Source organism: Olea europaea, chromosome 22 (genome assembly GCF_002742605.1).
Source record: "Olea europaea var. sylvestris chromosome 22, O_europaea_v1, whole genome shotgun sequence".
NCBI classification, from domain to species: domain Eukaryota; kingdom Viridiplantae; phylum Streptophyta; class Magnoliopsida; order Lamiales; family Oleaceae; genus Olea; species Olea europaea.
The window spans coordinates 8,671,594-8,686,645 of record NC_036258.1 but is presented as its reverse complement, the minus strand read 5'-3'; the positions used below and the strand labels follow the sequence as shown (position 1 = coordinate 8,686,645).

At 36.3% G+C, this 15,052-nt stretch overlaps 2 protein-coding genes and 1 pseudogene across 2 annotated transcripts; 2 read left to right on the top strand and 1 right to left on the bottom strand.

Moving 5' to 3' along the window:
• Nucleotides 1-333: 333 nt before the first annotated feature.
• Nucleotides 334-10,486, top strand: LOC111371615 (annotated as a pseudogene).
• LOC111371127 lies at nucleotides 4,268-4,798 on the top strand. Its single transcript, XM_022993035.1, has one exon. The coding sequence runs from the start codon at nucleotides 4,268-4,270 to the stop codon at nucleotides 4,796-4,798; it is 531 nt and encodes a 176-aa protein (XP_022848803.1).
• A 984-nt stretch (nucleotides 10,487-11,470) lies between the features above and the next one.
• Nucleotides 11,471-12,939, bottom strand: LOC111371616 (photosystem II reaction center PSB28 protein, chloroplastic-like). Its single transcript, XM_022993682.1, has 2 exons — nucleotides 12,765-12,939; nucleotides 11,471-12,158 (listed from the first exon to the last, which is right to left on the bottom strand). The coding sequence occupies exons 1-2, from the start codon at nucleotides 12,835-12,837 to the stop codon at nucleotides 11,689-11,691; spliced, it is 543 nt and encodes a 180-aa protein (XP_022849450.1). The 5' UTR covers nucleotides 12,838-12,939; the 3' UTR covers nucleotides 11,471-11,688.
• Between the last annotated feature and the right edge of the window lie 2,113 nt (nucleotides 12,940-15,052).

The following is a 15,052-nucleotide window of genomic DNA, read 5'->3' as shown; positions in this document are numbered from 1 at the left end:
GCCGAGGGTCGGTTCATCATGGACCAAAAATGGCCCATGTGGCTCGACGGGTTGGGCTCTAGCAGACACCCAAAATGAGGGCTTGGCTAGAGCATCGAGCTGGGCCGACTTGGACTTTTTTTAGGCCGAGCCACGGGTGATCCTAGCTGGAGAGCCAAATTGATACTTTTAGCTTTACTCGATTATTATGGACTATCTTGACATTAACGAGATAATAATTAAAAAAAAAAAAAACAGAAAGTTACATGCTTGTACAATGTATGATCATGTCATGTCTCGGATTGTTTATTAATATGTTGCTATTATAACAATTGTCGAGAAAAATGGACGTCATTTGAACGAACCGCTCTCCAATATTCTTCAGTTTCAACTTAAGTCGCATAACTTTAACAAAAATCGCACTTCCAGTACTGCAGCGTGCAAGCTCTGTTCGCAATCGATACTTTCCGTTGTCCAGTGAGTCGCAAGTCGCAGCGCATACAACATTTTCACTCACTAAAATTCAGCTGGAAAAGCACGATGCAGGCCGTTTCCAGAAGAATAGAGAACCATTTCTCCCATTTACCCTCTTTCTGATCGGTGTACGGGTTTTCTCTGCATTTCTAGGGATATAGATTTATCGCCTTTTTTTTGCCAATTCAGATTCAATTAAAAGATGAATATTTGTTAGCGATGATGTGGTTTCAGATTATGGAACCGAGAATCTGAGGTACCAGTCTACGCTTACCACCAAAGGGGCGGGACATCTAGTTCGTAAGGGCACTGGTGGAAGATCGTCTGTTAGGTAATTTTTAGTTTAGAAGCCTTAAAGTTTTTGTTTTATCGGTTGTTAAATTAATTTCAGTTTAATGTTACTGGATTGTTATTTTTTTTATTATTTTATTATTTTATTATTTTTTTTGGCTTTTGGATCATTAGGTTGAGTATGTGCAGCTGCTATGTTTATTTTACTGGAACTCTAGTTAGACTTGTTTAATTTCTGTGATAAGATTATTACTATGCATTTTTAAATTCCTTAATCTAAACATTTTTTGGAATTTCAGTTTATAAGAATACTGTTTTTGCCTGTGTTCTCATCTTATGCTATTAACTATTTAAATAAATATAATCCCAGATAACATTTGATTCAAATGCTTTTAGGTGAAATTGGAATTTGCTTCTCTGGCAGTGGAATTGTTGCGACAGTGTTTGGGGCTACCGGATTTCTTGGGCGTTATCTTGTGCAGCAGCTTGGTACATTACTTTTAACCCCATTCAATGCTTTTGTGATTAAATACATTGTGCAAAAGGACTATTTTTATTATAGAATTGAATGATCCATATATAGTATCTTGTTCTGCCTGCAGCTAAAATGGGTCCTCAAGTATTAGTTCCTTTCCGAGGATCTGAGGATTCTCACTGGCACCTCAAATTAGTGGGTGATTTGGTCAGGTAAATTCTTATGTAGACTTTATGCTTTTAATTGAAGTTTTGATTTTGCTCAATTTGGAAGGCATGTGATTTGGTATAAGCTATACAATTAACCACATGCAGATTGTTCCAATGAAATACGACCCTAGAGATGAAAGTTCTATCAAGGCAGTGATGGCAAAGGCTAATGTTGTTATTAATCTTATTGGTACATGTTCATCATTACCTTTTGGTTATTAATCTTATAGCTTTGAGGAAGTCAATCATCACATGGCTGAACAGCTTGCAATAGTATGTTCCTGTACTTATCCTATAAAAAAGTTTGTAATGAGTTTCAACTTTCCTGACATTATATTTTACTGGTGTGTCCACTAATGTAATGTCGATTATTTTAAACAATGTGAAAAGAAAGAAACAGAATGGGATCCTGATAAGGTAAAGAAATTTATGACTAAGATCATTGACCTGAGTCCATGTTCTTAGTGTCTAGCGATTCTTTTCTTTCTTATTTACTTGGTCATGAGTCATATTTTCTTGAACGATATTGCACATTCCTATCACTCTCAGGTATGTTAGTGCACATGTGCAGACACTTATACGAGCTCTTGTGCATCGAAATTTAAATTGGCATGGAAAACTTCTTGACTTGTTGTGGTCAATGCTGTTCACATCTCTTTGGAGCAGTTCATTAATAATTATTCATTTATAGGACTATAAACCTGTAGAGAATGGAGTCCAGTTAGGAACCTTCTTTCACTGGGGTGTCCATGCTTATGATTCACATGTACCTTTTGATGTTACAGAAATTTTTTTTTGATGAATTTGAGGGAAGGGGAAGTGACATTTATGCCCTAGTTGGCTGTTCGACTGGGGAGAGAATCTATATCTGAAAGGCATTTATGATGTTTTATTGTTATTATATGACATCGGCTATCCAATAAGAAATGGATGCTTATGATAAGCAATCTGTTTCATCCACTTTTTTAAAATTATCTATACCCAGTTTCTCTTTCTTTTTCTCACAGTGATGAGTATGAGATTACATAGCTATGAACTTGTGCAGATTGATAAATAACACAGTGGCATCAAGAGATTTATTCAAGTTTCTTTCTTGGGGGCTTCTCCATCATCTTCATCCAGATATCTCAAGTCTAAAGCAGCGGCTGAAGAAGCTGTTTTACAAGAGTTGCCTGAGGTCAATTATCACACCCACTTTCCTTGTCATTGAGCAACTATTGTTGTTGCTTATAAATCTTTATGTTGAATTCTATGTTTGTGCCTGATAGCAATCTAGGTTTCTGTTTCTTGTTTTTTTTTTTTTTGGTTTGACTTGGATTAGATTAAATACTAAGCTGTGGGGACAATGGAATTTAACACAATCTCCAGTCAACTCTTATGCATGGTTTAAAAACACGATTTGAGGCTTAAGCTTTGAATCCAATCTCATGTGAGGTTATCATAAAACGCCTAAAAACCCGCTCTTTTAAAGCTATTTGTCAGGCTTATGCCTCACAAATGGCTTTTAAAAGTGCAAAATGGATTCCAAGTGAACAAAGAAAAATCTGCTCTCTGTTGGATGCCTTTTCAAGTTTTGCACAACAATTCTTCTAATTTATTTCTCATTTCTTTCCTCAATTTTCCATAATTAAACTATTTTTTATGAACTTTAAGGTGATACAGTTCTTTTTTGTTGTACAATTAACAATCTTTGTTTACTGTTTATTATTCATGTTAATGTGGTTGACCAAAACCTTATCAAGTGTTACTGTTTGTATAACTTTTTGGTAATTTATATGGTTATAGATTTGATGCAGTTTATATTTTTTTGGTAGTCCATCCAGCTCGTGTGAAATATCTTATGATTGATTGATTAATCTTTCTATCATCTTATATCAATCTCTAGGCCACAGTTATGAAACCAGCCGTGATGTTTGCCAGAGAGGATTGAATTTTAAATCCATGGGCACATGTTGCGAGAAATTACAGCTTTCTCCCTCTTATAGGAGATGGATCTACCAAGTAGGACTCCATGCAATGTGGTACACTATTTTATCTCTGTTGAGTGTGTTTATGATGATTATCTCTTGCAGGATTCAGCCTGTATATGTTGTTGATGTTGCTTCTGCAATTGTCACTGCCTTAAAGGATGATGTTACCAGCATGGGAAAAGTTTATGAACTTGGTGGACCAGATATTTTCACTGTCCATGAGTTGGTGAATCTCTCTCTAATCCCCGCCAACCATGACATTCTGATTGTTTTCCTTTAAAATTGCCGTCATTAGTTGAATTTGAATTGTGGTGTAGGCAGACCTTAGTATGACGTGATCCGCAAATGGCCTTGGTATGTGAAGATTCCCTTTCCCATTGCTAAGGTAAGTTCATTTACAAGTGCATCCCTATGCAGTATATCTTCATAAGGTTTTAGCTAAGCTCTTTATCTGGAACTGCGTATAAGTATTATTTTCGTATTTGGCTCGTGTTTTTGGCATCTTGTTTGCATTTTTTTTTATGTGACTCAAGTTTTTTTGTGATATACCAGCCTTAGATTGACGGTGGACAAGATATAAAGCTTCTTAATTGACAATCTTGTTAATTTATATAAGAAGACATGGACTGTAACAAGTGTCCTAGAGAAATGGTTGTTGTTGAATACTTGGGAATAATGGAGAAGATTTGAGAGATTATCATTTACCATAGATGTTGGTCTAATTATAATTAACAATATATTGTTTCCTTGTATAACACATAAGTTAGGTTATATAAACGATGTACACTATGGAATAAATATATATCAGTTCTAGGGTGTGTTTATTCTTCCCTATTGTGGCCCTCTTTCATTCTGCCAGCCACAGCTTTATGGTATCAGAGCAGTGGGCTGTTCGAGCTGGTGGAATGGATAAAATGGCCATGACTGGAGCACGCAGAGATGAAGATTTAGGAATCTCTGAAACCATCTCTACAAGTGCACCTATTACACCCAATCCTTTCCCAGTAAACATATCTGAAAGTACCTCCCTTCAAATCACAACCATTTGGCTAAATGGTAAGAATTTCCTCCAATGGTCTCGTTCAGCTCTTATGGTTATTCGAGGCCGTGGCCGCCTTGGATATGTTACTGGTACAACCATTAAACCAGACGAGAGTGACCCAACCTATGCAACATGGGACGCTCAAAACTCCATGGTAATGGCATGGATCGTTAACTCAATGGAAGAAGACATTAGAGAGTCCTATCTCTACTATTCCACAACAAAAGAACTCTGGGATGCATTAACAGTGGCCTTCTCTGACTTGGAAAATTCAGCACAATTGTTCGAATTTCGAAACAAGGCAAGAAATCTTCGTCAAGGGGACCTCGATGTCAGACAATACTACAATTCTCTGTAGCCGGTATGGAGAGAAATTGACGTGTTTGTTCAAATTAATTAGGACACACCCAAAGATGCTGAAAAATACAAAAAATAGGTGGAGGAGAGGATTTATGATTTTCTGGCTGGGCTAATTCCAGAACTAGAGGAGGTGAGAGGGAGACTTTTGGGCTTGAAACCACCTCCTAGAATTGACGAAATTTTTGTCAAAGTCCATCGAGAAGCGAATGCTAGGTGATTCGAAACAGTTGGAAAATTCGGCCCTTGCTGCGCGGTGTCCAGAGCCCTCAAAACCTACCAAGAAGAACTCATCATGGTGTGAGCACTGTAGAAGGACAAACCACTCCACTGAGCGGTGCTGGGTCTTACACGGCCGACCACCGAACAAGAAGCCAGGAACCCAATTTGATGGAAGACCAAACCAATGCCACCGCGAGGAGAATCAGACGCGAAGCTCCACTGGATTCCAAGGTTCTGCAGACCCTATGCCACCTCCTACACAGACCGAGAAGATCTTAGTCTCCCTTACCAAGACCCAACTAGAGCAGTTGTATAAATTACCCTCTCTTGCATCGACTTCTAGCTTACTTGTAGAACGAGGTAATTATATGTTGGCTTTGACTGGGAGAAGTAAGGTCAAAGAGTGGATTATTGACTCAGGGGCTACAGGTCATATGACGGGTTGTGAAAAAATGTTTAATTCATTATCACCGTACACTGGAAATTTTAAAGTAAAATTAGCAGATGGGTCGTTCACTCCAGTTGCCGGAATTGGAACTATTAGACTCAGCCCACACGTGGAATTAAAATCTACTCTATATGTTCCCAATTTGTCATGCAATCTTCTTTCTGTCAACAAGTTAGCTAAGGATTTGAATTGCAGTATCAATTTTACTGAGTCTTTGTGTATTTTTCAGGACCTGAGTTCGGGGAAGGAAATTGGTAATGCTAAGGGATGTGAGGGACTATACTATTTCATGGAGGACGCTGACTTGAATAGACAAGCTCAAATTGCAAGTTGTGAATCTACCCCTAAAGGACAAGAACTAATGTTGTGGCATCATCATTTAGGTTACCCTAGTTTTTCATATCTTAAACATTTATTTCCGTCTTTGTTTCGCAATAACGATATATTTCAATGTGACATTTGTCAATTAGCTAAGCACTCTCGTTCATTTTTCCCGTCTCATGAGTATAAACCTTCTTTAATACATAGTGATTTGTGGGGCCCGTCTAGAGTTAAAAATACCACAGGCAAACGCTAGTTCATTGCCTTCACAGATGATCATACTAGAGTATGTTGGGTTTACCTGTTAAAAGATAAGTCTGAAACCGCACAAACTTTTAAAAACTTTTACTCCATGATTCAAACCCAATTTGATGTAAAGATAAAAATATTTCGAACCGATAATGGGAGGGAATATTTTAATCACATTCTGGGAACTTTTCTTGCTGAAAAAGGTATCTTGCATCAAAGCTCATGTGTTATAACTCCCCAATAAAATGGTATTGTTGAAAGAAAAAATAGACACCTACTAGAAACTGCTAGGGCTCTAATGTTTACGAGCAATGTTCCAAAATTTTTTTGGGGGGATGCAGTCCTTACTGCATGTTATCTTATAAATAGAATGCTTACCCGAATACACAACTACAAAACTCCATTAACTATTTTGTCAGGAGTATACCCTCACATTCGATCTACCCTCTCTCTACCTCTAAAGGTGTTTGGTTGTACATTTTTTACTCATATCAATGACCACGAACGTACTAAATTAGATCCCAAAGCTCGTAAATGTATGTTCCTAGGTTATTCACCAACTCAAAAAGGTTACACATGTTATTCGCCAGGCACTGGAAAATATTATATCTTTATGGATGTTACCTTCTTCGAGCCTATTCCTTACTTCACCCAAAATTCCCCTCAGGGGGAGACATACAATAATGAGACATATGAGGGGAATTTTTGGGTACTCATTGAAGAAAATTCTGCCTCTAACTCTAACTCATTCCCTCCTATATCTGAACAACAATCTCCACTCACTAATCCTCCCTCACATGATGATCCACAAAACATTGATTCATCTGCTTCACCAAATTTGATGACAGGGGGAGATAAACAACTTACAACAATACCTGAGCTACGTGTCTATTCAAGAAGGAAAAATCCTGAGATTGTGGAACACCTCACGGTTCAACAGCAGAACCATGAACCTGACTTGGATTTAGGTAACTCCACTATTTCACAAAATGACTCTAATAATGATTTGGATGTTCCTATAGCACTCAGGAAGGGAGTGAGATCTTGTACACAACATCCGATGGCAAATTTTATTGGATACAGTCATCTGTCTAGGTCAATTCGAGCCCTTGTTACAAATTTGTCAGCAATTGAGATACCAAAGACTATCCAAAAAGCTTTGTCAAGACAGGAATGGAAAACGCAGTTGAGGAAGAGATGAAGCCTTGAGAAAAAATAGAACATGGCAGATTGTTGAAAAACCTAAAGGTAAGGCAACTGTTGGCTGCAAATGGGTGTTTTCAGTTATGTATAAGTCAGACGGTTCCGTAGAGCTAGAGGATATTCTCAAACTTATGGAGTTGATTACCAGGAAACTTTTGCCCCAGTAGCAAAACTAAATACAGTAAGAGTCTTGTTGACACTAGCTGCAAACCTGGATCGGAAACTTCAACAACTAGATGTAAAGGATGCCTTTCTGAATGGTGACTTGGAGGAAGAAGTATATATGGACCTTCCTCCTGGGTTTGATGAAGAAAAAACCCAAGGACAGGTCTGTAAACTGAAAAAGTCTCTATATGGGTTAAAGCAGTCCCCACGGGCATGGTTTGGTAGATTCATGAAAGCTGTATGTCAACAAGGGTACAAGCAAGCTCAATTTGATCACACTATGTTCTATAGGAACTCGGGTGGGAAAATTACCATATTAATAGTCTATGTGGATGATATAATCCTAACGGGTGATAATTATGAAGAAATGGAAAGGCTAAAGAAAGCTCTTGCATCAGAGTTTGAGATAAAAGACTTGGGCACTTTAAGATAATTTCTTGGACTGGAGGTTGCTAGAAATCGGAGTGGGATTACTATTTCACAAAGGAAGTATGTTATGGACCTTCTGAAAGAAACCGGTATGTTAGGAAGTAAACCAGCAGATATTCCTATAAATCCAAATCACAAACTAGGAGACTGTTTAGGAAGTACTCCTGTAGATAAAGGAAGATATCAGCGCCTTGTAGGAAAACTCATCTATCTGTCACACACAAGACCGGATATTGCCGTTGCAGTAAGTGTTGTGAGTCAGTTCATGCATGCACCATTCAAGGAACGTATGGAAGCTGTCTACCAGATCCTAAGATACTTAAAAGGGACTCCAGGTTTTGGATTGTACTTCAAAAAGAATTCCAAAAGGACCATTGAAACCTTCACCGATGCAAATTGGGCAGGTTCAGTCACTGACAGAAGATCTACAACTGGTTATTGTACTTACGTATGGGGAAACCTTGTCACTTGGAGGAGTAAGAAGCAACCAGTAGTGGCTAGAAGTAGTGCTGAAACAAAATTCAGAGCCTTGGCTCATGGAATTTGTGAAATCATGTGGTTAAAGCTATTGTTAGAGGAACTTGGAATTCAGGAAAGCAAACCCATGAAAGTTTATTGTGATAACAAGGCAGCCATCGCAATGTCACATAATCCAGTCCATCATGACAGGACTAAACATGTTGAAGTGGATAGGCATTTCGAAAGAGAAGATAGAGAATGGGACAATAAGCATGATCCATGTACCATCATCTCAACAGGTTGCTGATGCATTGACTAAGGGTTTATCTAAACCAATGTGCGAGAAAATAGTAGACAAGCTGGGATTATTTAATCTGTATCATCCAGCTCGAGGGGGAGTGTTGAATACTCGGGAATAATGGAGAAGATTTCGGAGATTATCATTTACCATATATGTTGGTCTAATTATAATTAACAATATATTGTTTCCTTGTATGCACATATGTTAGGTTATATAAACGATGTACACTATGGAATGAATATATATCAGTTCTAGGGTGTGTTTATTCTTCCCCGTTGTGGCCCTCTTTCATAGCCAGCCACGGCTTTAGTTGTAAATAATTTGGTCAAAATTTAGTAACCTTTGTAAAGGAAATCATTGATTTTGTAAAAGTTTAGACATGAATTGGTTCAGGATCAACGACGGGGGTTCTCCAATAAATTACAGCATTGAGTTCTTAAATAACTGCAGCAGTGTTATTTTAGGTTTAACTTCACGATATTATATTTATACCACGTGTTTCTCCCATCTCTGATTAAGTGCTAGTGGCTTCAGGTGCAGTCTAAGAAAAGTTATAAAATTGTATTATGGCTTCTGCTCATGCTCTAGCCCTAACCCTTTGGAGAGCTACATTTGCCTTAACCATTTATTTGTTTGTTTGATTTTTATTTTATTTTTTTGGTCACAATCAGAAATAAAGAAACTGTGAACCAATCAGGATAAGCTTTGCAAAATACTGCTCAATTCATCTGAAGAATTCACATGGTACTCTTGGGAGAAAATCAATTTGCCTGTTTCATCCATTTATTCAATATGAGAAAATGCGTAAAGTTGTTGAGTAAAGGCTATGGGACCTAAAGAAATATTAAAAATATAATGCCCTTGTTTGGTTTAGCTAATATTATTATTATTTTCAGCAAAATCAATCGAGTTTCTTCTTCTTCTTCTTTTCCTTTTTTTTCCCAGCAAAATCAATTGGGGGTTAAATGAGAACTTTTGAGTTTTTCCCAATATTTCGTACAAGTCTGTTTCTTGAAATGTCTATTGTGTTCTATTTATGAGATGATGAAAAAATATGGCTTACCTGGTGCATCCTTGCAGGTTTCCCTGTATGATTGTTGAGTCATCTGATGATTTCTTGTTTACATGTCTGGTTTCAGGCTATTGCAATGCTCCAAGAAATATTTCTCAAGAAAGTTCCAGTCCTGATGCCTACTCCTACCATCTTCAATCTGGACCTAATTGAAGCCTCTTGCCACTGATACTCTGGTGTCAGAAAATGGTATGTGTCAGATTTAAGAATTATATTTGCTCCTCGATTAGTTTTACTAACCTATAATGCCCCTCTGATTTTCCCATCCAAATTTCACTATTATACATTCCAACCAAATTTTTTCTGGTTATGCAGCTTTAAAATTTGAGGATCTTGGGATTGTGCCACGTAAACTGGAGGGATATCCAGTCAAATTTCTTATACAATATTGTAAAGGTGGTCCACAGTATGGGTCTACAGTTAGCGAAAAAGTAACCTCGCAGTCATGGTCTTGATGTTCGTCAATTCTTTAGTTCTGCAAACTTCAGCTATCCTTCTCAAACCTTTGGAGTCGGTATGTGTTGCCTTCATTTCCTTCAGATGTGAAATTGCATGCTACCTCGTACTCTTTTCTGATGAAGAATGAAAAAATCAACTGACTTGTAGTCCATTTAAGCTAATAAATTCAGCTGTTTAAGCAAGGTTGGGATTGTCCATTTTCAAGAGACGAACTTAGAAGAATAAAGATACGAGGGATTCTTCTTCAGCAATTCCAATATTCACAACTTATTCTAGAAAATAGGCTGAAATTATTTTTGGATGGTTTTTGAGCCTCTATTTCAAATTAAGTGATGTTTTTCTTTAAATGATTGCTTTCTAGCATGCTCATTTGTCGGGGGGACATCAACAAGGTTGATTGAGTGATTATTAAGTCATGCCAAAGGAACATTTGCTTTCCTTGTAGCTGGGGAAAAGTAATTGCAGCTCATTCTATAAAGTAAGGAATTACCCTCCCAATAGGGGAAAAGAAAGACCAGTCATGAAAAACTTCTCCCCATTGAAATCACATGAGAAAAGCTCATAGATTTCGTTTATCAAAATCCATCGACCACCCAATGCCGCCACTAATAAGCCGTGGATCCTTCGAAAATATCAAATTAGGAGGGACGAATATTGGGGGGACTATGGTCGCTCGGCGTGGGGGCTGCTCCGGTGAATCTCCGCAAGGTTGTTGCAGCATAAACATTTATATAAACAACGATACGATGGGTATTAACAACTCGATCTTGATCGGTAGTGATGTAAAGATGGGAGATCCCGGAGTGAGTTTGTCTCTGAAAGATGTGAAAATGGATCGCGGCTTTCAACTACTAAGCAAAAAGAAGGAAAGCGATTTTGTTAGTTACCTTTGTTTGATGACGTTATTTGCCTTCATTGTGCTTACCATCTTATTTTTACTTACTTGACTGACAATTTGAGTTTTTCATCTATTTTCCTTTCTCCCTAATTATCTTCTTTTGTTTAGATTGTGAGCTTGATTTTCTGATTGAATTTGTTTCTTTCAAAAATAATTTCGTACATGTATTAACCTCGAAATGAGTTTTCTAAGAGGGACCTCCAAGTCTCAATACTATTCAATTTGTAAATTTGTTATGTTGCTAACGAGATACAATGAGAATTCAATGGCAAGATCCAAAACCTTCTAGTCGGGAAGATCCGAGTGGTATGAGTTCGACAACTACACTTATGTTTGAACCCTTATTCCATTTACTCAGTTGAGTGACGGATACGAGTCAATGCTAGAGTCAGAGTAGAAGGTCATAAGCGTCTATATCGTAACTATTTTGAGGGAATGAAAACGATGTTCAGTGACATGTCCATCAAGCAATTGATAGAACATCATCACTCGAGGTTGAAAATGCCAGATTCTTCATATACTGGGATAATATACCAGAATTTACCTCGACTCACAATTTCTCAAGTTCACACTTGTACTTCACCTAATTACACCAACACGAATTGCATCAGAAAAATTGAAACCGTTGACCCAAAAATGTAGAACTAAAAAGATGTGAAATTGCCTCATTTCTTGACGAACGATAAGCCATTCTGGTTCGCATATCGTTCCATGAATCTCATGAACCGATCCCAGTCTCGTGGAGTTCGCATCACGTATTTGGCCTCTATTCCTGCAGGTTTCCCGTTCACGAACTTTGCATTAACATCAACTGACTGAAGAACTCCTTCCTCATCAATCATATAGAATCCAGTAATGTCACCTACTTCACTTGACGAGTCAAAAACCGAGGGTTGGTCGAACCTGAATATCGCCATACCATTCGTCCCGTCCCTTGATTTCGTAAGCCTCACATCTGGGATCGTCTGTTCATCAGTTCCTTGAATGAACTGAATTGCGGGTTTTATCATCATTATGCTCAGTCTAGGCATTCTTCGAGTTCGAGTTTTTCTTGGCAAACTCGAACGCAATAAGCATAAAGATTGGCCATTGAACGATGAGCGAAAGCTAGGGTGAACTCCTCCAAATGCCAAGCCTATACAGTATGAATCACAATCTTTACTTTCGAGAGCAATAATAATTAGAAAACAAGTAAACCGTACGCATACTTCGAGGTTACGCCCACTTGTCACGGCAGGTTTTTACACTATATTAGAGAAAGAGAATACAAGCTTTTCTTCAAATCGTTCTCGCTTTAGAGAATCATTTATATGGTAAGAATCTTAACATCAACACCATTATTTGGAAAAATTGTTAGCAGCTGTAGTATGATTAAGGAAAGAATTTGTTCTTCCGACATAAGAAATTCTTCCTAATCTTTTCAAACAAGTACGTATAGTACTTTTTGTGTTTCCGAGCTAAAGTTCTAAGTTCTATACAATCCAAAACTAGCACTAATTTTTGACTTTCTAAATTTCCCATTTTTATGGTAGTGAAATATTTAATTATCATAAACTTCTCAAAAGGATTTGGGGGGATAAAAAATGGTCCCAGAACATGGTAACATCGATTACTATTTTTCAGCAAATTTCAGACAAGCATGTCTTTTTCATTCAATCACATGATATTAAAACAAGAAAATTACAAGGAGACAATGCATTTATATAACAAAGAAAAGGGATAAATGAGTAGACGGGGCAACCTGGATGAGAGTACGGTTGGGGGGAATAGTGAGAGATTGGTGAAGAGATTGCAAAAGACTGTAGCGATGCCATTGTTTTTTCTAGAGAGAGAAAAGGAAATGTTTTAGTGAGAGAAACATAAGTATTATAGGGAGATGATGATGATGTGGTATGAAGCGTGAGAGGGTGGTGTGTAATGAGGACAGCCATTCACTTACAAAACATTATTAGCCCTTTCATAGGATTGGCTTGTGACACATCTGTGAACAAGTAAATGGAAGTAAATTAGGTTTGTACTTTTAACTTTTTAATTACTTTGATTTTGGCTTCTTAATCTTTACAGAGAGATTCTAAGCTTCGATTTAAATATGTTAATTTCGATCCTCATGGGACAAAAATAATCATGTGAACGTTAAAATTAATGGTGAAATCATGTTAAGTTTAGGTCCTCGTTTTAATTTTTAATAGCTTTGCCCTCTCACTTTGGGTGTTTACGGGGTGTATTTAATTGAGATTTTTAATGATTTTTTAGGATTTAAAAAGTTTAGGGGTATCCAATTGAGATTTTTTGAAACTCTCTAAAAGTTACGGTGTATTCAATTGAGATTTTTATAAACTTTTAAAAAATCTATAAAAGTTGCGATGTATTCAATTAAATTTTTTTAGAAGTCTCTATATGTTTTGGAGTATTCAAATTTTGATGATTTCTAGAAATTTTTATAAAAGTATCTAGAATACTAACTTTTAAGCAGAAAGTACTCATATAAAATCTTAAAATTTATCTCTTGTTAATCACAAGATTTTGGGAGACTTTCACGAAAAAAATATTTTTTTCAATCTTTCTTTCCTTTAACCTTCCATGGACATGTATGATTAAAATTTATTTTCTTCAATTGATTATATTTTATTTATCTTTCTTTCTTTATTTTATTATTTATCTCTATTTTCTATATAAAAAAATTAAATTTAATTCTTGTAGCTTTCTTTTCTTTTTTCATTCATTTTTTTTGTGAAAAATATCTATTTTTCTATTAAATTATAAAATTTTATATGAAAAGATTATAATTAAATTTAAATATATTGAATTTTATTTATTTTCAAAACTATACTTTGGAGTACTAACTTCTAATCAGAAAGTACTCATATTGTGTGTAATTTTAATTATTATTTATTTAATTAAGGTCTTAATTTTTTATTTTTTCAATTTTTTTTATTATATGGAAAGAAGAAAATGAAGGAAAAGGAAAATTGTGAGAACTAACACCTATGTGAGAATTTCACATCAAATTCACGCGAATTTTATTTTAAATGAAAATTTTCAAAAGTTTTTTAACTTCCACAAAAGTCTATAAAAATTTTAAAATGAAAATCTATAGAAGTCTACAAAAGACTTCTACTAATTTTATACAAATCTATAAAAGATCTATGAAATTCACAAAAGTCATTACTTAAAAAAAGTTCATTAAAGTCTTCAAAAGTCCCAATTGAATACATAGTTTTCATGATGTGGGGACCTAGATTCAAATATTTAAATAGGTTGAGAACTTGAAACTTCACTTTTCAACGTTCGAGGGCCAAAACAATACTAATTCAAAGGTCAGGGAGGAAGGATTACTTTTTCCTGAATCAAACATAAAACTTATTGGGCTGGACACATGGCGAGTTGGTAAATGTTAGGCCTAATTATTAGTGGGTTATAGTTTTTCGGCCGACAGAGGAATTTCGGCCATTGGATAATCACTTGAGAAAATTACATGTTAAACAGGCGGTTCGATTATTAACTGGGGTCCAATTGAGTGGGCCGATTTATTTGTAGACATGGGCTCAAGTTTTACTAATGGGCCCAAAAGGAAAATGTAGCCCCATTTTTCCAGATGGAATCCCCAGCCTTTGCTCACTGTAACGATGGGATCCTCAACCTTCTACTATGGCAATTAAGGTCCCAAGTATGTAAAAACTGTACGCTCTTCATCCTAACTAACGAAAATCGTCAATTCTTTGAGAGCCAAGCACTACTAATTTAATGTTTACTCAGTTCATTTATACATATTTATATTTATAATTTAATCTGTTTATAAATTATTGTCGATATGCCATCTCAAACCTTTTGTCAACATAAGCTCTCTATTCATAATTGGTGTTTGGTAACTTACTAGAGATTCAATTTTTAAACTAATCCATTTATTTAACTAAACCACCTTTTTGCAATCCTCAAAAGTCCAAAATTAATCAAAATCAAAATTTTGCTACATCCACTTTTGTGGGCCCACAAGAAAAACCTGGTCCCACAACATGTGCCACATGTCCA

Excerpts from the sequence above, each read along its gene's own strand:
- LOC111371127 (XM_022993035.1), top strand. The coding sequence starts at position 4,268 with ATGGTATCAGAGCAGTGGGCTGTTCGAGCTGGTGGAATGGATAAAATG.
- LOC111371616 (XM_022993682.1), bottom strand. The coding sequence starts at position 12,837 with ATGGCATCGCTACAGTCTTTTGCAATCTCTTCACCAATCTCTCACTAT. Across the intron at positions 12,159-12,764 it reads CCAACCGTACTCTCATCCAG|GCTTGGCATTTGGAGGAGTT; the intron begins GTTGCCCCGTCT and ends CATACTGTATAG.